This window comes from Triticum aestivum, chromosome 6D (assembly GCF_018294505.1).
Source record: "Triticum aestivum cultivar Chinese Spring chromosome 6D, IWGSC CS RefSeq v2.1, whole genome shotgun sequence".
Classification (NCBI taxonomy): domain Eukaryota; kingdom Viridiplantae; phylum Streptophyta; class Magnoliopsida; order Poales; family Poaceae; genus Triticum; species Triticum aestivum.
In genome coordinates, this window is record NC_057811.1 from 477,888,724 (window position 1) to 477,916,038 (window position 27,315).

Here is a 27,315-nt window from a genome sequence, read left to right on the forward strand (position 1 = left end):
CTGTGCTGCTCAAAACGCTTTTGGAGCCCCGATTCTAAGCTGTAAAGCATGCCGCACTGAACCAGGGAGTAATCATCACTACGCGACTGCCAGGCGTTCATAACGTCTTGAGTTGCTGGGAAAATGGGTGCTTCACCTAGCGGTTCTTCAAGGACATATGCTTTCTTGGCAGCTATGAGGATGATCCTCAAGTTACGGACCCAATCCGTATAGTTGCTACCATCGTCTTTCAGCTTGGTTTTCTCTAGGAACGCGTTGAAGTTGAGGGCAACATTGGTGTGGGCCATTGGATCTACAGGATAGATTGTAAATAAACTTTAGACTAAGTTCATGATAATTAAGTTCATCTAATCAAATTATTAATGAACTCCCACTTAGATAGACATTCCTCTATTCATCTAAGTGATACATGATCCAAATCGACTAGGTCGTGTCCGATCATCACGTGAGACGGACTAGTCATCAACGATGAACATCTTCATGTTGATCGCATCTACTATACGACTCATGTTTGACCTTTCGGTCTCTTGTGTTCCGAGGCCATGTCTGTACATGCTAGGCTCATCAAGTCAACCTAAGTGTTTCGCATGTGTAAATCTGGCTTACACCCGTTGTATGCTAACGTTAGAATCTATCACACCCGATCATCACGTGGTGCTTCGAAACAACGATCCTTCGCAACGGTGCACAGTTAGGGGGAACACTTCCTTGAAATTTTGTGAGGGATCATCTTATTTATGCTACCGTCATTCTAAGCAAATAAGATGCAAACATGATAAACATCACATGCAATTCATAAAGTGACATGATATGGCCAATATCATCTTGCGCTTTTGATCTCCATCTTCGAGGCGCGGCATGATCACCATCGTCACCGGCATGACACCATGATCTCCATCATCGTGTCTTCATGAAGTTGTCTCGCCAACTATTACTTCTACTGCTATGGCTAATGGTTAGCAATAAAGTAAAGTAATTACATGACGTTTACATTGACTCGCAGGTCATAAATTAAGACAACTCCTATGGCTCCTGCCGGTTGTCATACTCATCGACATGCAAGTCGTGATTCCTATTACAAGAACATGATCAATCTCATACATCACAAATATAATTCATCACATCCTTTTCGCCATATCACATCACATAGCATACCCTGCAAAAACAAGTTAGACGTCCTCTAATTGTTGTTGCATGTTTTACGTGGCTGCTATGGGTTTCTTGTTGGGAATCGTAGCATAATTTAAAATTTTCCTACGCTCACCAAGATGCATCTATGGAGTATACTAGCAACGAGGGGAAAGGAGTGCATCTACATACCCTTGTAGATCGCGAGCGGAAGCGTTCCAATGAACGTGGATGACGGAGTCGTACTCGTCGTGATTCAAATCACCGATAACCGAGTGCCAAACGGACGGCACCTCCGCGTTCAACACACGTACGGTGCAGCGACGTCTCCTCCTTCTTGATCTAGCAAGGGGGAAGGAGAGGTTGATGGAGATCCAGCAGCACGACGGCGTGGTGGTGGATGCAGCGGGATGTCGGCAGGGCTTCGCCGAGCTTATACGAGAGAGAGAGGTGTTGCAGGGGAGGAGGGAGGCGCCCAAGGCTGAGATGTTGCTGCCCTCCCTCCCCCCCCTTTATATAGGCCCCCTGGGAGGGGGGCGCCGGCCACAACCCATCTAGGGCAAGGGGCGGCGGCCAAGGGGGGGGAACTTGCCCCCCAAGGCAAGTGGGGCGCCCCCCCACCCTAGGGTTTCCAACCCTAGGCGCAGGGGGGAGGCCCATGGGGGGGGCCCCAGCCCACTAGGGGCTGGTTACCCTCCCACTTCAGCCCATGGGGACCTCCGGGATAGGTGGCCCCACCCGATGGACCCCCGGGACCCTTCCGATGGTTCCGGTACAATACCGGTAACCCCCGAAACTTTCCCGGTGGCCGAAACTTGACTTCCTATATATAATTCTTCACCTCCGGACCATTCCGGAACCTCTCGTGACGTCCGGGATCTCATCCGGGACTCCGAACAACTTTCAGGTTTCCGCATACACATATCTCTACAACCCTAGCGTCACCGAACCTTAAGTGTGTAGACCCTACGGGTTCGGGAGACATGCAGACATGACCGAGACGCCTCTCCGGTCAATAACCAACAGCGGGATCTGGATACCCATGTTGGCTCCCACATGTTCCACGATGATCTCATCGGATGAACCACGGTGTCGAGGATTCAATCAATACCGTATGCAATTCCCTTTGTCAATCGGTATGTTACTTGCCCGAGATTCGATCGTCGGTATCCCAATACCTTGTTCAATCTCGTTACCGGCAAGTCTCTTTACTCGTACCGTAATGCATGATCCTGTGACTAGCGCCTTAGTCACATTGAGCTCATTATGATGATGCATTACCGAGTGGGCCCAGAGATACCTCTCCGTCACACGGAGTGACAAATCCCAGTCTCGATCCGTGCCAACCCAACAGACACTTTCGGAGATACCCGTAGTGCACCTTTATAGTCACCCAGTTACGTTGTGACGTTTGGCACACCCAAAGCACTCCTACGGTATCCGGGAGTTGCACGATCTCATGGTCTAAGGAAAAGATACTTGACATTGGAAAAGCTCTAGCAAACGAAACTACACGATCTTTTATGCTATGCTTAGGATTGGGTCTTGTCCATCACATCATTCTCCTAATGATGTGATCCCGTTATCAATGACATCCAATGTCCATAGTCAGGAAACCATGACTATCTGTTGATCAACGAGCTAGTCAACTAGAGGCTTACTAGGGACACGTTGTGGTCTATGTATTCACACATGTATTACGATTTCCGGACAATACAATTATAGCATGAATAATAGATAATTACCATGAACAAAGAAATATAATAATAACCATTTATTATTGCCTCTAGGGCATATTTCCAACAGTCTCCCACTTGCACTAGAGTCAATAATCTAGTTACATTGTGATGAATCGAACACCCATTGCGTCCTGGTGTTGATCATGTTTTGCTCTAGGGAGAGGTTTAGTCAACGGATCTGCTACATTCAGGTCCGTATGTACTTTACAAATATCTATGTCTCCATTTTGAACACTTTCACGAATGGAGTTGAAGCGACGCTTGATATGCCTGGTCTTCCTGTGAAGCCTGGGCTCCTTCGCAAGGGCAATAGCTCCAGTGTTGTCACAGAAGAGAGTCATCGGGCCCGACGCATTGGGAATCACCCCTAGGTCGGTAATGAACTCCTTCATCCAGACTGCTTCCTGTGCTGCCTCCGAGGCTGCCATGTATTCCGCTTCACATGTAGATCCCGCCACGACGCTTTGCTTGCAACTGCACCAGCTTACTGCTCCTCCATTCAAAATATACACGTATCCGGTTTGTGACTTCGAGTCATCCAGATCTGTGTCGAAGCTAGCGTCGACGTAACCCTTTACGACGAGCTCTTCGTCACCTCCATAAACGAGAAACATATCCTTAGTCCTCTTCAGGTACTTCAGGATATTCTTGACCGCTGTCCAGTGTTCCATGTCGGGATTACTTTGGTACCTTCCTACCAAACTCACGGCAAGGTTTACATCAGGTCTGGTACACAGCATGGCATACATAATAGACCCTATGGCCGAGGCATAGGGGATGACACTCATCTTTTCTCTATCTTCTGCCGTGGTCGGGCATTGAGCCGTGCTCAACTGCACACCTTGCAATACAGGCAAGAACCCCTTCTTGGACTGATCCATATTGAACTTCTTCAATATCTTGTCAAGGTATGTACTCTGTGAAAGACCAATGAGGCGTCCTGATCTATCTCTATAGATCTTGATGCCTAAGATATAAGCAGCTTCTCCAAGGTCCTTCATTGAAAAACACTTATTCAAATAGGCCTTTATACTTTCCAAGAATTCTATATCATTTCCCATCAATAGTATGTCATCCACATATAATATGAGAAATGCTACAGAGCTCCCACTCACATTCTTGTAAACACAGGCTTCTCCATAAGTCTATGTAAACCCAAACGCTTTGATCATCTCATCAAAGCGAATGTTCCAACTCCGAGATGCTTGCACCAGCCCATAGATTAAGCGCTGGAGCTTGCATACTTTGTTAGCATTCTTAGGATCGACAAAACCTTCCGGCTGCATCATATACAACTCTTCCTTAAGGAAGCCGTTGATGAATGCCGTTTTGACGTCCATCTGCCATATCTCATAATCATAGTATGCGGCAATTGCTAACATGATTCGGACGGACTTCAGCTTCGCTACGGGTGAGAATGTCTCATCGTAGTCAACCCCTTGAACTTGTCGATAACCCTTAGCGACAAGTCGAGCTTTGTAGATGGTCACATTACCATCCGCGTCCGTCTACTTCTTAAAGATCCATTTATTTTCTATGGCTCGCCGATCATCGGGCAAGTCAGTCAAAGTCCATACTTCGTTTTCATACATGGATCCTATCTCGGATTTCATGGCTTCTAGCCATTTGTCGGAATCCGGGCCCGCCATCGCTTCTTCATAGTTCGAAGGTTCACCGTTGTCTAACAACATGATTTCCAGGACAGGGTTGTCGTACCACTCTGGTGCGGAACGTGTCCTTGTGGACCTACGAAGTTCAGTGGCAACTTGATCCGAAGCTTCATGATCATCATCATTAACTTCCTCTCCAGTCGGTGTAGGCACCACAGGAACATTTTCCCGCGCTGCGCTATTTTCCGGTTCGGAAGGGGTGACTATCACCTCATCAAGTTCCACTTTCCTCCCACTCAATTCTTTCGAGAGAAACTCCTTCTCCAGAAAGGACCCGTTCTTGGCAACGAAGATCTTGCCTTCGGATCTGAGGTAGAAGGTATACCCAATAGTTTCCTTAGGGTATCCTATGAAGACGCATTTTTCCGACTTGGGTTCGAGCTTTTCAGGTTGAAGTTTCTTGACATAAGCATCGCATCCCCAAACTTTTAGAAACGACAGCTTAGGTTTCTTCCCAAACCATAATTCATACGGTGTCGTCTCAACGGATTTCGACGGAGCCCTATTTAAAGTGAATGCGGCAGTCTCTAAAGCATAGCCCCAAAATGAAAGCGGTAAATCGGTAAGAGACATCATAGATCGCACCATATCCAATAGAGTGCGATTACGACGTTCGGACACACCGTTTCTCTGAGGTGTTCCAGGCGGCGTGAGTTGTGAAACTATTCCACATTTCCTTAAGTGTGCACCAAACTCGTGACTTAAATATTCTCCACCACGATCTGATCGTAAGAATTTTATTCTCCTGTCACGTTGATTCTCAACTTCACTCTGAAATTCCTTGAACTTTTTAAAGGTTTCAGACTTGTGTTTCATTAGGTAGACATACCCATATCTACTTAAGTCATAAGTGAGAGTGAGAACATAACGATATCCTCCGCGAGCCTTAACACTCATTGGACCGCACACATCGGTATGTATGATTTCCAATAAGTTGGTTGCTCGCTCCATTGTTCCGGAGAACGGAGTCTTGGTCATCTTACCCATGAGGCATGGTTCGCACGTGTCAAACGATTCGTAATCAAGAGACTCCAAAAGTCCATCTGCATGGAGCTTCTTCATGCGCTTGACACCAATGTGACCAAGGCGGCAGTGCCACAAGTATGTGGGACTATCGTTATCAACTTTACATCTTTTGGTATTCACACTATGAACATGTGTAACATCACGTTCGAGATTCATCAAAAATAAACCATTGACCAGCGGGGCATGACCATAAAACATATCTCTCAAATAAATAGAACAACCATTATTCTCGGATTTAAATGAGTAGCCATCTCGAATTAAACGAGATCCAGATACAATGTTCATGCTCAAAGCTGGTACTAAATAACAATTATTGAGGTTTAAAACTAATCCCGTGGGTAGATGCAGAGGTAGCGTGCCGACGGTGATCACATCGACCTTGGAACCATTCCCGACGCGCATCGTCACCTCGTCCTTTGCCAGTCTCCGTCTATTCCGTAGTTCCTGTTTTGAGTTACAAATATGAGCAACCGCACCGGTATCAAATACCCAGGAGCTACTACGAGTACTGGTAAGGTACACATCAATTACATGTATATCACATATACCTTTGGTGTTGCCGGCCTTCTTCTTGTCCGCTAAGTATTTGGGGCAGTTCCGCTTCCAGTGACCACTTCCCTTGCAATAAAAGCACTCAGTTTCAGGCTTGGGTCCATTCTTTGACTTCTTCCCGGCAACTGGCTTACCGGGCGCGGCAACTCCCTTGCCGTCCTTCTTGAAGTTCTTCTTACCCTTGCCCTTTTTGAACTTAGTGGTTTTATTCACCATCAACACTTGATGTTCTTTTCTGATCTCTACCTCAGCTGATTTCAGCATTGAATATACCTCAGGAATGGTCTTTTCCATCCCCTGCATATTGAAGTTCATCACAAAGCTCTTGTATCTTGGTGGAAGCGACTGGAGGATTCTGTCAATGACCGCGTCATCCGGGAGATTGACTCCCAGCTGAGACAAGCGGTTATGCAACCCAGACATTCTGAGTATGTGCTCACTAACAGAACTGTTCTCCTCCATTTTACAGCTGAAGAACTTGTCGGAGACATCATATCTCTCGACCCGGGCATGAGCTTGGAAAACCAATTTCAGCTCCTCGAACATCTCATATGCTCCATGTTTCTCAAAACGCTTTTGGAGACCCGGTTCTAAGCTGTAAAGCATGCCGCACTGAACGAGGGAGTAATCATCAGCACGCTGCTGCCAAGCGTTCATAACGTCTTGGTTTTCGGGGATTGGTGCTTCACCTAGCGGTGCTTCTAAGACATAATCTTTCTTGGCTACTATGAGGATGATCCTCAGGTTCCGGACCCAGTCCGTATAGTTGCTGCCATCATCTTTCAGCTTGGTTTTCTCTAGGAACGCGTTGAAATTGAGGACAACGTTGGCCATTTGATCTACAAGACATAGTGTAAAGATTTTAGACTAAGTTCATGATAATTAAGTTCATCTAATCAAATTATTTAATGAACTCCCACTCAGATAGACATCCCTCTAGTCATCTAAGTGATACATGATCCGAGTTTAACTAGGCCGTGTCCGATCATCACGTGAGACGGACTAGTCAAGATCGGTGAACATCTCCATGTTGATCGTATCTTCTATACGACTCATGCTCGACCTTTAGGTCCTCCATGTTCCGAGGCCATGTCTGTACATGCTAGGCTCGTCAAGTCAACCTAAGTGTATTGTGTGTGTTCCGAGGCCATGTCTGTACATGCTAGGCTCGTCAACACCCGTTGTATTCGAACGTTAGAATCTATCACACCCATCATCACGTGGTGCTTCGAAACAACGAACCTTCGCAACGGTGCACAGTTAGGGTGAACACTTTCTTGAAATTATTATAAGGGATCATCTTACTTACTACCGTCGTTATAAGCAAATAAGATGCAAAAACATGATAAACATCACATGCAATCAAATAGTGACATGATATGGCCAATATCATTATGCTCCTTTGATCTCCATCTTCGGGGCACCATGATCATCTTCGTCACCGGCATGACACCATGATCTCCATCATCATGATCTCCATCATTGTGTCTTTATGAAGTCGTCACGCCAACGATTACTTCTACTTCTATGGCTAACGCGTTTAGCAACAAAGTAAAGTAAATTACATGGCGTTATTCAATGACACGCAGGTCATGCAAAATAATAAAGACAACTCCTATGGCTCCTGCCGGTTGTCATACTCATCGACATGCAAGTCGTGATTCCTATTACAAGAATATGATCAATCTCATACATCACATATATCATCCATCACATCTTCTGGCCATATCACATCACATAGCACTTGCTGCAAAAACAAGTTAGACGTCCTCTAATTGTTGTTGCAAGTTTTTACGTGGTTTGTAGGTTTCTAGCAAGAACGTTTTCTTACCTACGTATGACCACAACGTGATTTGCCAATTTCTATTTACCCTTCATAAGGACCCTTTTCATCGAATCCGTTCCGACTAAAGTAGGAGAGACAGACACCCGCTAGCCACCTTATGCAACTAGTGCATGTCAATCGGTGGAACCTGTCTCACGTAAGCGTGCGTGTAAGGTCGGTCCGGGACGCTTCATCCTACAATGCCGCCGAAACAAGAAACGACTAGTAGCGGCAAGTAGAATTGGCAAACTCAACGCCCACAACTGCTTTGTGTTCTACTCGTGCATAGTAACTACGCATAGGCTTGGCTCATGATGCCACTGTTGGGAATCGTAGCATAATTTAAAATTTTCCTACGCTCACCAAGATGCATCTATGGAGTATACTAGCAACGAGGGGAAAGGAGTGCATCTACATACCCTTGTAGATCGCGAGCGGAAGCGTTCCAATGAACGTGGATGACGGAGTCGTACTCGCCGTGATTCAAATCACCGATGACCGAGTGCCGAACGGACGGCACCTCCGCGTTCAACACACGTACGGTGCAGCGACGTCTCCTCCTTCTTGATCCAGCAAGGGGGAAGGAGAGGTTGATGGAGATCCAGCAGCACGACGGCGTGGTGGTGGATGCAGCGGGATGTCGGCAGGGCTTCGCCGAGCTTATACGAGAGAGAGAGAGGTGTTGCAGGGGAGGAGGGAGGCGCCCAAGGCTGAGATGTTGCTGCCCTCCCTCCCCCCCTTTATATAGGCCCCCTGGGAGGGGGGGCGCCGGCCACAACCCATCTAGGGCAAGGGGCGGCGGCCAAGGGGGGGGGAACTTGCCCCCCAAGGCAAGTGGGGCGCCCCCCACCCTAGGGTTTCCAACCCTAGGCGCAGGGGGGAGGCCCATGGGGGGCGCCCCAGCCCACTAGGGGCTGGTTACCCTCCCACTTCAGCCCATGGGGCCCTCCGGGATAGGTGGCCCCACCAGGTGGACCCCCGGGACCCTTCCGGTGGTCCCGGTACAATACCGGTAATCCCCGAAACTTTCCCGGTGGCCGAAACTTGACTTCCTGTATATAATTCTTCACCTCCGGACCATTCCGGAACCTCTCGTGACGTCCGGGATCTCATCCGGGACTCCGAACAACTTTCGGGTTTCCGCATACACATATCTCTACAACCCTAGCGTCACCGAACCTTAAGTGTGTAGACCCTACGGGTTCGGGAGACATGCAGACATGACCGAGACGCCTCTCCGGTCAATAACCAACAGCGGGATCTGGATACCCATGTTGGCTCCCACATGTTCCACGATGATCTCATCGGATGAACCACAGTGTCGAGGATTCAATCAATCCCGTATGCAATTCCCTTTGTCAATCGGTATGTTACTTGCCTGAGATTCGATCGTCGGTATCCCAATACCTTGTTCAATCTCGTTACCGGCAAGTCTCTTTACTCGTACCGTAATGCATGATCCCGTGACTAACGCCTTAGTCACATTGAGCTCATTATGATGATGCATTACCGAGTGGGCCCAGAGATACCTCTCCGTCACACGGAGTGACAAATCCCAGTCTCGATCCGTGCCAACCTAACAGACACTTTCGGAGATACCCGTAGTGCACCTTTATAGTCACCCAGTTACGTTGTGACGTTTGGCACACCCAAAGCACTCCTACGGTATCCGGGAGTTGCACGATCTCATGGTCTAAGGAAAAGATACTTGACATTGGAAAAGCTCTAGCAAACGAAACTACACGATCTATTATGCTATGCTTAGGATTGGGTCTTGTCCATCACATCATTCTCCTAATGATGTGATCCCGTTATCAATGACATCCAATGTCCATAGTCAGGAAACCATGACTATCTGTTGATCAACGAGCTAGTCAACTAGAGGCTTACTAGGGACACGTTGTGGTCTATGTATTCACACATGTATTACGATTTCCGGACAATACAATTATAGCATGAATAATAGATAATTACCATGAACAAAGAAATATAATAATAACCATTTATTATTGCCTCTAGGGCATATTTCCAACATTTCTAGCAAGAACGTTTCTTACCTACGCAAAAGCCACAACGGTGATATGCCAATTGCTATTTACCCTTCATAAGGACCCTCTTCATCGAATCCGATCCGACTAAAGTGGGAGAGACAGACACCCGCTAGCCACCTTATGCATCAAGTGCATGTCAGTCGGTGGAACCTGTCTCACGTAAGCGTACGTGTAAAGTCGGTCCGGGCCGCTTCATCCCACAATGCCGCCGAATCAAGATAAGACTAGTAACAGTAAGCAAATTGAACAAATCATCGTCCACAACTACTTGTGTTCTACTCGTGCATAGAATCTATGCATAGACCTAGCTCATGATGCCACTGTTGGGGAACGTAGTAATAATTCAAAATTTTCCTACGTGTCATCAAGATCAATCTAGGAGATGCTAGCAACGAGAGAGAGGGAGTGCATCTTCATACCCTTGAAGATCGCTAAGCAGAAGTGTTACAAGAACGTGGTTAATGGAGTCGTATTGGCGGCGATTCAAATCGCAGAAGATCCGATCAAGCGCTGAACGGACGGCGCCTCCGCGTTCAACACACGTACATCCCGGGGACGTCTCCTCCTTCTTGATCCAGCAACGGGAGAGGAGAAGTTGAGGGAGAACTCCAGCAGCACGACGGCGTGGTGGTGGAGGAGCTCGTGGTTCTCCCGCAGGGCTTCGCCAAGTACTACGGAAGAGGAGGAGGAGTTGGAGAGGGGGAGGGCTGCGCCAGGGGAAGGGTGCGGCTGCCCTCCCACCCCCTCACTATATATAGGGGGAAGGGGAGAGGGGGAGGCGCCATAGGGTTTCCCCTAGGGGGCGAAGGCTAGGGCAGATTGGATCTCCCTAGGGAAACCCTAGGGAGACTTGCCCCCCAAGCCAAGCAGGTGGAGGCTTGCCTCCCAAGTCAGGTGGAGGCGCCCCACCTCCCCAAGTAACGTGGGAAAGGGTGTGGGGCGCACAACCCCTTAGTGGGCTGGTTTGCCCCATCCCCTTGGCCCATGAGGCCCTGCAACACTTGCCGGGGGCCCCCGAAACACCTTTCGGTCATGCTGGCCATAGCCTGGTACCCCCAGAACACTTCCGGACTCTAATACCCTTCGTCCAATATACTGATCTTCACCTCCAAACCATTCCGGAACTCCTCGCGACGTCCGGGATCTCATCCGGGGCTCTGAACTATCTTCGGTAACCACATACTATTTCCCATAACAACTCTAGCCTCACCGAACCTTAAGTGTGTAGACCCTACGGGTTCGGGAACCAGGCAGACATGACCGAGACCTCTCTCTGGCCAATAACCAACAGCGGGATCTGGATACCCATGTTGGCTCCCACATGTTCCACGATGATCTCATCGGATGAACCACGATGTCGGGGATTCAATCAATCCCGTATACAATTCCCTTTGTCCATCGGTATGTTACTTGCCCGAGATTCGATCGTCAGTATCCCTATACCTTGTTCAATCTCGTTGCCGGCAAGTCTCTTTACTCGTTTCGTAACGCATGATCCCGTGGCTAACTCATTAGTCACACTGAGCTCATTATGATGATGCATTACCGAGTGGGCCCAGAGATACCTCTCCGTCACACGGATTGACAAATCCCAGTCTCGATTCGTGCCAACCCAATAGACACTTTCGGAGATACCTGCAGTGCACCTTTATAGTCATCCAGTTACGTTGTGACGTTTGATACACCCAAAGCATTCCTACGGTATCCGGGAGTTGCACAATCTCATGGTCTAAGAAAACGATACTTGGCATTAGAAAAGCTCTAGCAAACGAACTACGCGATCTTGTGCTATGCATAGGATTGGGTCTTGTTCATCACATTATTCGCCTAATGATGTGATCCCATTATCAACGACATCCAATGTCCATGGTCAGGAAACCACAACCATCTGTTGATCAACGAGCTAGTCAACTAGAGGCTCACTAGGGACATGTTGTGGTCTATGTATATTCACATGTATTACGGTTTCCAGTTAATACAATTATAGCATGAACAATAGACAATTATCATGAACAAGTAAATATAATAATAACTATTTTATTATTGCCTCTAGGGCATATTTCTAACAAATATCTCATCCTAAAGCACGGTAAGAAAAATGTCAACATCATCAACTCCCAAAGAATGTTTATTGAATGTGTTTTCACTCCCAATGTACACCGTAATGATGAGCGCATGTGCACATGATACAAGCTCGAGGACTAGGACCGCGAATACACGCGGGCGTTAGAAAGCCATCAAAGGCCAATGGCCATGTGCATGAACAAATCGATGCAGAGGTCGCGAATAACTCCATGAAAAAAAGATATGAGAGGTTGTTTCGCGTATTTTTGCCGAAGCTCTGAAAACCAGCCTTACCAGGAGAAAACGGTTTCTACACGAGTAGAAAGGCGCCTTCTCCATGATGTAGCATGTAGTAGTTGGAGTCACGGGCCATGTCACCCCAATGCAGAGAGTCACATCAACAATGCCTAATCACAAACAATGCAATAATTCTAAGACAAACCACTCATAGGCATTTTTAATACTATAGATTTTTCCTATTTTGGAAGTAAAAAAGAATTACATATTTTTAGTTAGATTGCACACAAAATAGACAATCATGTATTCTAGAAACCTTGGCCAACTATATGCCATGATATTTAAGGGAACTATAATAGAGGCAAATGTCAACATATATTTGCAATTATCTAAGTGGCATAAATTAATATGTGAAGATGTAGGCTTTTGTTCTTTTCCATGTTTCTCTAATTTATACAGATTTATTTCAAGAAAGCATAACTTGTAATTATATGATCACATGTCGAAATAAGTTGTAATTATAAAGAAATATAAAAGCTTAGTATAAATAAATGATAATAGCAGGGAGAAGGCGCGGCAGCACACCACACTCGTGGTTGAGCTAGTGCGGGTGTGTGTTATTTTTTATTTTTGAAGTAAGAGAATAAACGGCATTAGCTTTGAGGTCAAGCTGGTTATGTATAGATTCTTTTACATTGTTGTTTACTGCATTTATATCCTTAATCAGTTTAACAGCGTATCTCTTCTTTCTTCGGTGTGTATACCGTTAGTTTAAAATATATTTAGTACGATAAAAATATGTTTATCTGAAATTGATAATCTATTTTTTGATATTTAAAGTTTAATTTGAGTAATTAGTCTAAGACAGGGTTGATGGAAACAATGCTCCATTCAAAACCTATTATTTAATAGAAATCAAGAAATGACGGATGATTGTTTGTTCATATATAAATTGTTCTTCAGTTAAGACAAATTGACCACAAAATCTTCGAGGCAATGTGAGTAAATGAAGTAATTTGCTACAAAATGTATGATTGTTTGTTTATATATAAATTGTTCTTCAGTAAGACGAATTCACTACAGAATCTCCATATATATAAATGTGTAGCATTTTTACAAAAAAATAAAGTAATTAATATTCTATGGCACAACAATGCGTGTAAAGATACTAAACATAGAAATCAATGGGGTGGCTTCCATCATCGTCATCCCATCACCTCGCGTACATGGCGCCTCATCGTCCTCCTACAGCAGCTCCTCAGCGGATGTGGGGCTTGATGCTGCTGCGGCCGGCGTGGGATGGCAACTCGTGTGCTCCAGGCGTGGCTCGCTCCCCCCGCCTCCTCCTGCTCCGGCCCTGGCTCTGCATCCCCTTCCTGCCCGGATGCATGGAAGATACTGTCGCTGCCTCACCCCGTGTCACCATGCTGTAGTTTGCCGAGATCCCTTCAGGTGCTCTTGTTGCCTCTAGCCCGACCATCGTGCTCGAGGATACACCAATGTGTGGCGTCCGCTCAGCGACTTGAAGACCATGCGGCAGCACCACTCGTGCCTCCCCTCGCTCCCCGGCCACCGGCTCGTGGTTGGCCTGCTCCTCCGCAAGCCATATGCCGCCCTCGTCGACATGGCTGCAGCTCAGCGACGCTGCTCTAGAGGTGGGAGATTCCACTGTTCTCGATGTGCTGCAGCAAGCACCGTTTTGCTCAGGTCACGCGGCGACTGTTTGGCTCGCGGGGGCACAGTCCGATGTTGCTTACAAGGCTGTGGTGGTGGTCCTCGCGTCTGCTATCGGCACAAGCATCACGGATATCAAGGTCGTCTGTTAGTTTGTTGACAATGTTGTTGCTGACCATACAGTGAAGATATCTCGTGTTGCTTCCCCGCCCAAGCAAACGCCCCATCAACCGTGTTGGTGGTTGATTGTACTACGAGTGAAGCTCTCCGCATTTGCTCTCCGGCTAGGCCTGTGCTCCCCTCATCGTCTTCATCTGCATCGCACTCTCCAGGATTTGAGGCCTCTCCCGTGATGAGCTCCGCTACACAGACTCCGCCCTTCATCACCGACGCTTGCCGCACACCATGCAACCCGGACTATTGCCCTGCCGCTGAGACGGTCACGGTGTCTGCCACACCGCCCCAGGCTCCTACTCCTGCACCTTCCAGCATGGACGTGTTGTTGCCGATTCTAGAGCCTCAATTCCAGAGGCAGCAAGCACATCTATGCCTTTTTCGGAGGAGGCGGTTGTGAAAGCTGCTAGAGTATTCTCTAGCAGGTGTCACTGGCCAGATAGCTACGGGAGCACCTCACATTAGGTGCTCCCGCGTGACCTCGGCCGTCGATCTGAGATCGAATGGACAGCATCATGTGATGTGAACGAAAGTGTCATTTCGGGAATGTTTGGAGGGTTTTCCATAAAACATTCATACAAGACTTGTCTTTTTTGTTTCTCAATGCGTATTTTGAATTTTGATTTGAAAATTTTAGGGATTGTACATTCATGTGATGTGATGCTAGCGTCCACATTTTTTCGATGTTTTTTTGAAACATTTAAATGTGCATTTTCAAAATTGGGAGCACCTAATGTGAGGTGCTCTGGTAGCACCAGATATTCACCCCCGGCCTATGGGCGTGTAAATCAATGACGACGGCGTTAATTTCTTCCACCAAAGATAGAGCGTTTGGAAACCCGCCTTGCCAAGAGGGAAACGGGCTCCATTCCCCGGGCAGAAAGGCACCTTCTTCAGTGTGCTTCCACGTCATCCCAATCCACAGCCCGACGTGCTCCGCCACACTCCCACCGTCGGTGACCCACGACCCACTCACCACACCACACTTATCTGCAGAGAGTGAGCCGCAGCAGCAGCGCCCGCTCACAAACACATATCCACCTCGAACCACGCCGGTGGCCACACACACACACTTGCGCCGGAGCTCAGCTCAAGTGAACGTTCCAATGGCGGCCGCGCCGACGGGGGTCGCGTGCCCGGTCTACCCGTGGCCGAGCGACGCGTAAGCACGCCACACCAGCAGCCAACGCTCACTCAACTCTTCTTCTAAGCATCTCGTAGGGGTTGATGGTTGCTGGTTGTGATGGGCTCGCAGGGCGCAGCGCGGGGCCAAGGTGTTCATGCAGAGCGACTGCGCGGCGTGCCACTCCGCGCTCCCCTACGCCGGCCTCCGCGGCGCGGCGGTGCCGGGCCAGGACGCGGTAGCCAGGACGGCAGAGATCCTCGTTGCCGCCGCGGCCACGGAGGAGGCGCTGCCGGCGACGGGGATGACGCCGACCCAGTACACGCCGGACCTCGCCACCGTCGCCACAAGAGTAAGCACAAGATACATACGTACATGATGATGCACACAGCTAGTTCGTCAAAAGATACACACAGGACACAGCTATGTGTTTGACACTGTTTTTCTTCTTCTGGAAAAGATCCAGGGCGGGGTCAAAAGATACGCACAGGCACAGCTATGTGTTTGACACTGTTTTTCTTCTTCTTTCGAAGATCCAGGGCGGGCTGCGGTGCAACCTCTACTCCACTGGGACGGCGACGGCGCCGGCGCCCGTTAGGGCGATGCTCGCCGGCGGCGCCGCGGCGTGCCAGGAGCTGAAGAAGAGCCCCGTGTGGCTGCAGTTTGCCCAGGCCTTCCAGGCAGTTTGATGGGGCTATGCCAAAGCTTGCCTCATTTCTGTCCAAGATGTATGTCTGTAACATATGTATAAATCACATCACATTGCACCTTGTGCCGGATCAAGCAGTATCAAATAAAGCACTCCTGTGCAGCCGTTCCATGTCAAATGTACACATGCATTCCAGACAGGCCGTGAGCTCATGTTGTCTTGTGTTGCTCATAGGCCATAGCAGCCTATATATATTGTGACAGTAATGCCAATATTATCCATTGCCGGTTTTACAAGGAGATGCAGAGAGGTAAATACAAAGCCTCCTAACCAGTGAGCACCATCAAATCAAAGAGAAAACAGGCCAACCATGTATGTCGGCGCCACCATCGATGAAACACACATAAACTACACTGTGATCATAGTTTTGTTATGAAGAAAGAAACGTTCTGCGTACCAAATCAAAAATCTGTGTAGCAAAGTCAGCCCACAATAATTACAGTGCCTGAAAAAGATCACCCGAGACAAAAATTAGATTAGGCTATGATCCTCACTTTCTGAGCTACTCTTGTCTCCGGTCTAATCAGCTCCTTTTGTTTGCGATTCTGAGTAAATGATCTGCGTTCATTCCTTTTCTGGATGGCTCCCTTCGGCCGAATCAGTGTCTGCTGTTTGTTCTCTGTATGCTTCCTTGTGATCCACAGACTGCGTGTTCGAATGCTGGAACCTCGGTAGCGCGCCGAGCTGTTTTAGGCTCTCGCCCTGCCTCGCGATCACCATCTCCAGGTACTTGCTGTGTTCTTCTACTTGCAGCTGCATCTTTCTTTGGAGCTGTGGAGAGGGAAAAAATAGAAGAGAACCCAAGTTACTAAAATAGATGAAAGTCTGCACGCCTTCTCTTGCCAGTTCCAAGGAGAATATGCATACCTCAAGCTGTGCATGAAGTTGCTTCTGCAAGCCAATCTGAGTTCTTAGCCCTTCACTAGCCTCCATGTGTCTGCACCAAGTGTAAAGTGAATAATTAGAACTCTGGAACTCGCACACACACACACACACACACACACACACACACACACACACACACACTTCACTGTGGACAGGGCATTGCGCCATTTCATGGATGGAGTACATCTGAAGCAAAAACAGGTTACTGTGGCATACATATCTTCCAGGTTGGGGCACAGGTAGTACATATATACTCCCTCTGTAAACTAATATAAGAGCGTTTAGATCACTACTTTAGTATTCTAAACGCTCTTATATTAGTTTACGGAGGGGGTACAACATAAATTTACGTCAAGACAATCTTTACAACAGTAATAAAAGCAATTTACGTCAAGACAATCTTTACAACAGTAATAAAAGCAATTTACGTCAAGGAAGTCTTTACAATAGTATAAAAGCAAGGATATAGTATCAGGTAAAGATTATCTCACTTCATGTTCTGGGAGCAAACTTCATCCATGTGGTTGCTTCTCTCTGCTGAAGTGCCTGCTAAAGTACAGAAAATAAAAGTAAGCATAAAATCCTACATTCCAACAATTTTCTTTAATTTGACTAGAGGCTGCACATAAATAACATAATGTAAAAAAGCAAAAACAATGATAATGTTAAAGTAACAAGTCTACTGAAGTATCCTAGTTCACTACAATATAATAGTCCTTGTATGTTTTGCAATGGTGACATTAAACCAGCGGTGCAACATAGAGAAACACACAAACCATCAGACAATTCAGATTGATGGCGAACTGTACGATACTTCTGCAAAAGAGTAACCCGCGGCCATCAGGAAAATACAGAAGAAATTAAAAATATATATCACTGAAAACTCAGAAGGAACAAATGTAGACCTGTAGATGGCTTTTTACATGGTATATAGTTAGCCCTTCAACCTTCATAACTTTCTGGACTGCTTTTGGAGTTGCTTCTGCAGAAAGAGGGCTTAGATACATGGAAAATGTTTAGCCAAAAACAACTACAACAAATACCAACATGACTGTACAGTCAGAAAAATGTTAATATTTCCGGTTCAAAAGCATACATTGCCCCATGCAATTTCATCAGTGAGCAAAGTACAATTAGCAGAAAATAAAGCGCAAGAAAAACTCCATTTAAAAAAGCGTAAGAAAGCATCAGTGATCATACTTTCACTTCCACCAAGCTTGTCAACGGCGTCAACAAACTTCTCATGGAGCTCAGGTGTCCAGCGCATCCTTGACTTGGTTGGAGTAGTGTCTGAACAAGGTAAATTATCACTGCAAAGTTCATCCACATTGAAAGAACTCAATCTGTTTTTCTGCCCATGAAAATATGCATAATTTGGAGGTGTTGTATTTGCATCAGCTGCCTGCAAATGAGGTGGTAACTTCATCAAGCATGTGCCAAAATTCAACAATATTATCTCTGGAGCTGCAAGAAGGTGGAGTGGAGTTCTCCCAAACAGGGCCCTAATAAGTACAATGATGAAGGGTTGGTCATCATATTGTTTTGCAGTTAGTAAAGCCAAAAGAAAAGAGAAGAAATTGAGAACCCTAGAACAATTAAGGCAAATCACAAGTGAAAATTCAGTCAAATGAGATGGATACCTTAAGCACAGATCCACCAGATCCTGAACTTCCCAGAAATTGCTCTGAACACCCAGATGAGTACCACTCTTTTTGCTTTGCAAGGTGGGTAATATGATCAATTGTAATAATGTCTTGGCTTTGTTGGCTAACAATCACGTTTCGTTGATCAGAAACATCAATGGTTGCTGGATATTCAAATACTCCTGGGAGTGGTTCTTGACCCCAGTTTATTTCTTCAGATACTTTGGGATAGACCATCCTTAAATAATCTGGATTACCCGTGTATGATGAATGTGCTGATGGCAGTGAAGTATCACAACCAGATATTGCAATAACATGAGATCCAAAAGACAGTTTCCCTTTAGGTGACCCATTGTTGATACAAAGATCTGAAGTGAAATTGGAAGCTGACATATATGGCTGACATAAGGTATTGAATGAGGTGATAGAACTACCGCACATGTCCCTTTCAATGTAAGATGTTCTATACTCTGGAAAACTAGGAACTGTGACTTCAGAGAGTACTGGTACTACATTAATATCTGATGAAAGAAACCGAGGAACTTCTCCGTTGCGAAACTGACTCATTATTGATGTATGGCCGTGCACATTACCCCTTGGAATCCACCTCAGTCCATTAAAATGGGTCTTTGATCATATCATTGGGAAGTGTAAGGGCCTATCCAATTCTAGCTTGGAAAGGAAATCTGAGAAGAAATATTTTTCCTGGTCTTGTTCAATCGTTGAGATAAATGGAGCGTCTTATTTTCCCAGGTTGCTGACCAGCGAGAATTTGTCTTCTACAAATATGCAAGCCAATAGACAATTATTACTACAAACCCCCAAATAGCAAATCAGCGAGGTTCTTAAAATTGTGAATATCAAGCAGGTTATGCATCTTAGTAAAGAAAAATCATAGTTGAACACCGAAATAATGATGTGAATTGCACGTTGGTGATTGCCAGCTATACTTCTAGAGACTGCAAGTAAACTCAAGATTGTAATCAAGAAGTAACAGGAACAAACTGCAAAGGATTGAGACACATGTGCAACATGATTTGCAGATTCGACCCCTTCTTTAACATAAAAGATAAAAGCAAAGAAGTATTTCAAGAACTGAATAGAACAAGCTCCGACTATTGCAGCAGTTTCCAGAAGGAACGTAGTTAACGAAACAGAAGAACCAATAAGTAATCTTCTTTCTTCGAAGGGAAAACAAGTAACTAATCTGAGAGAGAAATCAGACAAAAGTGTTGCAAAAAATAAGAGTAACTTGATGTGGATTCTGCGTTGTTGTTACAGATATTGAATCTATATCGATACTTACTTGTTTCTTCGGAGAATGGAATCGGAGAACAGGGATTAAACTTTTAAGCAAAGATGTGATAGGATCACTGCAGGGGCTAAGAATGGAAAGAAGTTCAATTCGCTGTGTGCATATGGGAGGGTGGGTGGGGTTATGGTTCTAGAGGGGGACCCTGAATCTGCTAAATGTATCTAAATTTCTATAACCATCAAGCTGATAGTCTACCAATATTTTAAACTGACTCCATTTCATTTTAATAATGGGGACCACATGGAGTTACTTCCTGTGTAATGATATTTTAAAACCTGCCAGCTATTGACTTATTGTACGCATCAACCACCCCGAGAAGCACCCTGAGGTAGATTGATTAGAAAAATATTAAAGCTTTACAAGGCTGAACATAGATATACATGCTGCCAAGCTGGATTGCTAGTATTGCACAGGGAACTATAGCAAACACATATGCTTAACAGCTGCTAATTTGGTCTGGTCAAAATACGGATGTTATGAATTAACCTATTACACCGATCAGTTTGGAAGCTGTATTAAAAACCTGACACAGTTACAGAAAAGGAGTTTCAGGACATGGTAGAGCTATCTTGCCCAGGCCTTGTGCTTGGTTCTAAACCATGTGTATGAAGCAATATTCCATAAAACAATAAGCTTGCAATCATGGAGTATCTTTTTGGCAACTAGGTGCTTTGGAGTTGACAAACCCAATTTGGCATGTAACAGAAGGTGTTATAAAAGCTGGCATGACAACGTCTCTTTCTAAATTACCTTATCCAAAACTATGCATCTTCTCATTTTGTATGAAAAGGAACAGCTGGAATGCCGCACTTCACAAATAATTTATTAATTATGCTTTAGAGCTCTGACCTGGTGCAGGTGGAGTCTAGAAGCACTAACAGGCAAACAAATGTGAGCTGTGTATTGGTTAGATGCAAATTGGAAAACGGTCGTCTTCGGTAACTCCATCAAAGGAAAAAAAAAACAGTCCCGCTGTTGATTAGGTCGAGCACGCTTTCCAAGATTTGCACTTTGACCAACAATTAGATCAACAATATGTGCATCATGTGATACGAAATCGATATGTCATTCGTACTTTAAAACATTTTCCTATCGTTGTGAATCTGTAAGTATGAAGACTGTACTGTACAACAAGTTTATGGCCAAAGTTCAACTTTTAAAATCCTGGACACCTTATGTAGATCAGCAGAGGGAGTACTTTTGTTGGTCTTTCTTTTTCCTAATGGGATTCGCCTGCCATGACGCTACCAGCCTATCAGGCTAGATTGAAGAGACTGGTTTGCATGAAATCCAAATAAAAAGAAAAAAATATGGCAGACATCAGTCAAACCACAATTGTCCTTGTTAGCAAAAAAAAAACACAATTGTCCAACCAATACCCTAGAAGACCTATGTCTCATTGGACAGAAAAACGTGAGCAGAAGATAAGAAAAAACACGATGAAAATAAATCACCTATAGTAAACATGGGTTGGACCAGAAGATAGGTGTACTTCATCATAGATTGTCAACATGGATGGCGGAAAAGGAGGAAAAGGAACCTATTCAATCTTCATATTTGACCCGTTTATATGCAGCCACTGTCGATCATGCAGAAAGTGATTGATTTCCTGATGTTTAATGTTCATCATATCACCATCATCGCACATGCAAAATAAATGTACTGCAGCCAGCCTGGAAAATCAATTACTTGGATTGAAGTGCACTTTGCAAATCTCCTGTGTTGTCTTGAACTACCTTCACTACTGAACCATTAGATGAGGTTTTGAACATGAAAAGCATAGAGACAATGAATCCTTTCGGCAACCTCACCTGAAGTGAAGAATAAGTATTTTTAGAAAATTGTGAGTACTGGATAGTTTTAGCATTTGAAATTTGAGAAACAGAGTAGTTACAACTACAAAACTACTTACAGCTATCATGTTGCTCTATTCCATCTCTTCTGCAATTACATTTTCTGAAATTGAAGCAGTAGTATTTCATGATGAGAATTGGTAGGAAAACTTGGAAATTTAATATAGCTTATAGTAACTACTTGGATATTGGTAATACCGTTCTGTGGAAACAGCTTCATCAAATTGCTTATCTATTTCTGCAAGGTATATTTCAAACAAGGTCGACCTACAGGATCCAATGCATATATTAAACTTTTAAAATGATAGCACAAATCAGCAGGGACACATTTTAGGGTAAAGAGCAAACAGCTCACCGTGGCGGGATTGCTGCAGCGGCAAGAACTGGAGGTAGAAGCCATAAAATGTGCGGTTTACTTTCTAAAGACTGCCTTGCATATTCAAGAATGTCATTTTCCTGCTGGAGTTGAAATATTTGGTTAAAGAGATCACATTATGTTATTTTTCAACCACACATCAAGATGTGGTGTTTTCATACTAGAAGGACCACACCAAGAAGGCGCAAAAACAGATAACATCATATCAAGATGGTATACTAACAGCTTTGAGAAAGTGAGAGGTTTTAGTGCAAAAGGGAAGATGATAACAACAAAGTGGCAACTGAGAAAATATCAAATTTTGTTAATATTATGTCTTCGTCACATATTTTACTTCCTGTGAAACCCCTGAAAGGCATGCTCCTTATAAATTATAACCAATAAAGGCAGGCAGCCTACTGCTCAATTTTGAGGACATTTTTGGAAATTTGGCAGCTCTCATCGATGAACGGTCGATGTCAGCTGCCAAAGCACGGTTCAGTAACTGTATTGTGGATTTTATTTCATCTAGTTATTAGTGTTCCTTTCAGATTTCAGTAAGACAGCAATGGGGACTCATAGAGGGACATTAGATAGTTGACACAATGGTGCTTAACAGTACAGGCCATTAAGGTGTAACTGTTTTGAAGTTCTTTCCAAATTTGCATAGCTACCCACTTGGTTTACAGGGGTAGGATTCCTTCTTTTAAAAATGCTTTCACCAAAACTGATGTTTGCAAGAAATTGAAACTTGGCAAAAGCAAGCTGCAAACTAGACATATGATAAAAAATACAAAGAACCTTCAAATTAAGAATCTTGTCTGGGCATTCACCCCGATAAGTTCCCTGAAGCAACTGGTGCAGATCAGCATACTGCTTGGATATAGGAAGGGAACTAAAAGTATGCGACACGAAGCTCTCTATCAATGGGTCCCATCGCCTTGAAACCAAACCCAGCAAGCATATCTCCTGTAAAGACAAAAATGCATATATTGTTGATATTCTAGCAGAGAATGAGTACATAATAGTGCAGGTGATTAAAGGATAAGCCAAGAATAGGTACCATGACTTCAACGAGGCCACTCTGACAAGAATCTACAGAAACTGTTAATGGTTCAAACACCTTCATCCACTGCTCCTTGGGAGCACTAAAGATAAAACTAGATCCAGACACAATCCGAACGGTGCGTTCATCAAGTAAGTATGACAAACACCGCCCTCTCCACTGTTTCCACCGAAGAAAATTCTCGATGGTTTGTGATTTTCTGCATCGTAAAGTTTCGTGTGAGTTCAAACTGTAGCATGCTACCATGGAAAACAAACAACAGAATACAGAAGCTGAGTGTGTTTAAGGGCTTATGTACCTAGGGATCACTGGGCTGCCTGGATCACTGAAGCTGTTCTTCTTCACGCTGTCCAGAAGTGTGCGCAGTCCTCTCTCAGCCAGAGAAATACACGATGCTGAATCCAACCGCTCCAGAAGCTGGTTAACCAGAATCCGCGAATGACCCACAACCAAGGATTCTGCATACAGTCTATCAGAACTAGTGGTGGGAACTCTGACATCGCCGCCACTCTTGGTCCGTGTCAAATCAGACAGATCCATATTCAGGATCGACTTCACATACTCTTGGCATGCATCGCGCATGCCACCAGCGCCAATGCCGTCGATGTCCATCCCCACGACCGCCTCGAGAACAGCCCGGATGTTCTCCACGCTTGTCGTTTCGGCTTTCAGAAAATGCTTTATGACCAGCTCGGTGGCCGCCGAGAGCGTCTCTGATCGCATGTCGGCAAGGCCCTGCGCGGCACGAAGCAGAACATCAGCACTCGAATAGTCATAACAAACATTTCATACACGAATCGGTCCATGGGAAGCACCTTGGGGAAACCCGGGCTTGAGGCGAGCTCCACGAGCGCCGCGTCGAACTCCCTCACAGAGTCCTCGTATTGCCCAGAGTCACGCAGGTTCCTGAAGACCTGAACACAACAATGCAGGAACAAATTGGTCATGCCATGGCACCTCACATACACCATTCAGCACACAAATCCTGCGGGTGGCTAGTACGGGATTGAACTACTTATGCGGCATAGGGAAGACGGTAACCCGAAGCGCGACACGAGCCAGCGCCATGGAAGAGGCGAAACCGAAACCTAGCGCGGTGGAGCGAGCGGGGGAGGGAGGAGGAGATCGCGGGGCGTGGTACTACCTCCTCGAAGAAGAGCGCCCAGCGGAGGGCCTTCTGGACGTCGCCGGGGCGCCAGGCGGCGGCGGCGCCGGAGGAGGCGCGGCCGCCGGCGAGGACGAGGATGTCGACGAAGCCCGGCACCAGGGCGAGCACCTCCTCCATGGCCGCCATTTCCTCCTCGGTCAGACCCCCTCCTCGCAATTCCGGCTTCCTCAGGGACGGATCGGCAAGAAAGCACCCCCAAACCCAAAGCCCTAATTTCTTCCGCGCCCTCTTTTCATCAACCACCCCGTACTATCCTACATTTACGTGTCATAGCTTACAAAGCCCCTGGCCGAGGACGCGGGTGCTGTTGGAAAAGTGCGCCAGGGGTGTGGGTGAATAACGGCCGCGAAGCCCTAGGCCCGGCCGCTATATAAGCGAGACGATCGCCTCCCACTCTCCCCCTCCGCCGCCGCCGCCGGGTACCACCCCCTCTTCCAAGATGTCGAAGCGAGGTACGGCCAAAAACCATTTCTTCCCAGCATGATCTTCCTTGGCCTCCTCGTGGTAGTCTCGTAGCGTGTCCTGGTTGGATCGCGCGGCGTTGTGTGCCTCGATTTGGAGGCCGAACGCGTGTTTTCTTGCTACTGGTAGTCGCGATTTGTGGCTGTTCTGTGTGAATTTGGTGGTGGTTTAGGTTTCGACGGTGGTTGGATGTGGTGTTGGTGATGCTTTACGGATGGAGTTCTATCGGGCTGTAGTGATTTTGCAAGTTTGTCGTGGCTTTGCCAGTATTTAGATCCAGTTTCGGGCCTTCGAAGGCCATGGAAATGAGCGTGTATCTGTAAAATATGTGCTCCCATCTTTGTTAGATGCCTCGCTGAGTCGAAAATTGCTCGCACGCATGGTAAATAAGTGTCTTTCGTTTTGAGTTTTCGTCTGTTAAAGGTTCTTTTCAGTGCAAAGAGGTGTTGTGCTTGGTGATTGCGTTCAGTAGTATTTCTTTCAGGCCTGTAGAGTTATTGTGTCAGATCTTCTGATCTTGAATGAAGCATCCAGTCTGTTGCATCTCTTGGGTCAAAGTGTTTCTCAAATGCTTGTATTTATATTGCCTCTGTGAATAGATATAATCCTTACTAAGCTCTGAAGGGACTTTCATGAATCACGAAATCATAGCACTGTTGTGTGGCTATCATGCATCTCGAGAATGTTGGTCTAGTGTACTGTAGATATATGTGATCCTTTTGTCTAACTATCATCTTGTGGATGCTTGTTCTGGAACTGCAGGGCGCGGAGGATCCGCTGGAAACAAGTTCCGGATGTCGCTGGGTCTGCCGGTGGCAGCCACTGTCAACTGCGCTGACAACACTGGTGCCAAGAACCTGTACATCATCTCCGTCAAGGGAATCAAGGGGCGCCTGAACAGGCTTCCTTCCGCCTGTGTTGGTGACATGGTTATGGCCACTGTCAAGAAGGGAAAGCCTGACCTGAGGAAGAAGGTCATGCCGGCTGTCATCGTCAGGCAGCGCAAGCCATGGCGCCGAAAGGACGGTGTCTTCATGTACTTTGAAGGTATTGCTAAGTTCTTATGATCACTGATTCAATCTGCACTAGTGTACTGTAGTAATTTAATCTGCCCAGTGAGTTTGATGTCTATTAAGCTGTTACTTGCCACTGTTCAATATTTTGAAACCACTTGATGAACAATGTTGTATTGAATATATGCAAAATTACACCTGCATGTTCTTTCTAGAGAATTTAAGTTCTAGTTTGAAAGAAAATTTAATTCATCATGCACCCATTCTTTGGGATTGCTTCATTATTATCACATGAAACATGATCGCCATTTCACTGTGGTCATTTGCCAGGACATCGTAGTGCAATCTTCTATTGCATTATGTGAGAATTGTTTAGTCTTAGCATTGTCCAAAGCTTTCTGTGTCTGCATTCTGATCTGTCAATCCGTTTTTTTGTGCCAAGTGTTGTTGGATAGTAGTGGCTGATTTTGTCAAAATTCAAATCTAATGTTTGGTGTATGTCTACTTGCAGACAATGCTGGAGTCATTGTGAACCCAAAGGGAGAGATGAAAGGTATCAATCATATCACTTGGCAGATATCATACTTTTCTGCATGTTGCATCAAATCTTTATAACAGGCAGTTGAAAGTAACAAGCATTGAACCTGTAGTATACAAGCTATCTGTATTTCAAAGATGATCTAACTACAGCAGATCAATACAAGCTATCAATACTCTTTTTTTCATATCATAGCTGGTGGAACAGCCTGATTGATTGATACATTCTTCTACCACGCAGGTTCTGCCATCACTGGACCGATCGGGAAGGAGTGTGCCGACCTGTGGCCCAGGATTGCCAGCGCAGCGAACGCCATCGTCTGATCTGATCGCCGGAGCAGCTAGATGATCAAAGCTTTGATAGCATGTCCCTTTTTTCTTCTAGTTTATTACTTGTGGCCCTTGAGGATGAGTTTCCTGGATTATGTAATGCTGCTGGATTATGGTCTGTTAGCTTTAAGATTTTGCACTGTGGTTTGGCTACTGAGATTTGGTGAGTCTGAACCTGAAAAAGCTTTTGATCGGATTTATCTCTGTTGTGGCAAGTATTCACCTGAAATGTCTGGCTTGGATGTTAATTAGTCTGTTGCTCTTGTGATGAACAGGTGTATGTTTGCTATTTTTTTCTAAGCATTGCTGAGAGGTCAAACTGAGCTGCAAATATGCAGATGCCATGAACAAAAAAACCTACAGGAGAATGTTTGCTATTTTTTTCTAAGCATTGCTGAGAGGTCAAACTGAGCTGCAAATATGCAGATGCCATGAACAAAAAAACCTACAGGAGAATGTCTGGCTTGGATGTTAATTAGTCTGTTGCTCTTGTGATGAACAGGTGTATGTTTGCTATTTTTTTCTAAGCATTGCTGAGAGGTCAAACTGAGCTGCAAATATGCAGATGCCATGAACAAAAAAACCTACAGGAGAATGTTTGGTCCTTCTGCTGTGGCTTCAATAATTTGATGTTTTTTTGTTATATTACCGTGGCTTGATGAAACAAGTTCGTTGGTGAATGTAGCAAGGTGTGCCTTCTTATCAACTGTTCAAAA

At 45.6% G+C, this 27,315-nt stretch overlaps 3 protein-coding genes across 7 annotated transcripts; 2 read left to right on the top strand and 1 right to left on the bottom strand.

The window, feature by feature from the left end:
• Window positions 1-15,019: 15,019 nt before the first annotated feature.
• LOC123146112 (uncharacterized) lies at window positions 15,020-16,205 on the top strand. Its single transcript, XM_044565697.1, has 3 exons — window positions 15,020-15,302; window positions 15,396-15,615; window positions 15,797-16,205. The coding sequence occupies exons 1-3, from the start codon at window positions 15,247-15,249 to the stop codon at window positions 15,950-15,952; spliced, it is 432 nt and encodes a 143-aa protein (XP_044421632.1). The 5' UTR covers window positions 15,020-15,246; the 3' UTR covers window positions 15,953-16,205.
• Window positions 16,206-16,285: 80 nt separating this feature from the next.
• LOC123146111 (protein PHOSPHATE STARVATION RESPONSE 1) lies at window positions 16,286-24,464 on the bottom strand. 5 transcript variants are annotated; one of them, XM_044565691.1, is made up of 11 exons: window positions 24,234-24,464; window positions 23,905-24,003; window positions 23,388-23,824; window positions 23,087-23,288; window positions 22,825-22,992; window positions 22,024-22,124; window positions 21,867-21,935; window positions 21,728-21,771; window positions 21,270-21,626; window positions 18,498-19,279; window positions 18,058-18,359 (listed from the first exon to the last, which is right to left on the bottom strand). In XM_044565691.1, the coding sequence occupies exons 1-9, from the start codon at window positions 24,381-24,383 to the stop codon at window positions 21,568-21,570; spliced, it is 1,329 nt and encodes a 442-aa protein (XP_044421626.1). In that variant the 5' UTR covers window positions 24,384-24,464; the 3' UTR covers window positions 18,058-18,359; window positions 18,498-19,279; window positions 21,270-21,567. The 5 variants fall into 5 exon arrangements, with proteins under 5 accessions (XP_044421628.1, XP_044421631.1, XP_044421627.1 ...); XM_044565693.1 differs by lacking the exons at window positions 21,728-21,771; window positions 21,867-21,935; window positions 22,024-22,124; ... (3 more) ...; window positions 23,905-24,003; window positions 24,234-24,464 and adding exons at window positions 16,286-16,743; window positions 16,840-16,909; window positions 17,349-17,406; window positions 17,634-17,673; window positions 17,763-17,839 and having other exon boundaries at window positions 18,058-18,259; window positions 21,356-21,424; window positions 21,505-21,545; XM_044565696.1 differs by lacking the exons at window positions 21,728-21,771; window positions 21,867-21,935; window positions 22,024-22,124; ... (3 more) ...; window positions 23,905-24,003; window positions 24,234-24,464 and adding exons at window positions 16,286-16,743; window positions 16,840-16,909; window positions 17,349-17,403; window positions 17,634-17,673; window positions 17,763-17,839 and having other exon boundaries at window positions 18,058-18,259; window positions 21,270-21,565.
• Window positions 24,465-24,573: 109 nt separating this feature from the next.
• Window positions 24,574-26,799, top strand: LOC123146113 (60S ribosomal protein L23). The gene is made up of 4 exons (XM_044565698.1): window positions 24,574-24,709; window positions 25,482-25,766; window positions 26,244-26,285; window positions 26,511-26,799. Exons 1-4 carry the CDS (start codon window positions 24,697-24,699, stop codon window positions 26,591-26,593), a joined length of 423 nt encoding a protein of 140 aa, XP_044421633.1. The 5' UTR covers window positions 24,574-24,696; the 3' UTR covers window positions 26,594-26,799.
• Window positions 26,800-27,315: the final 516 nt, after the last annotated feature.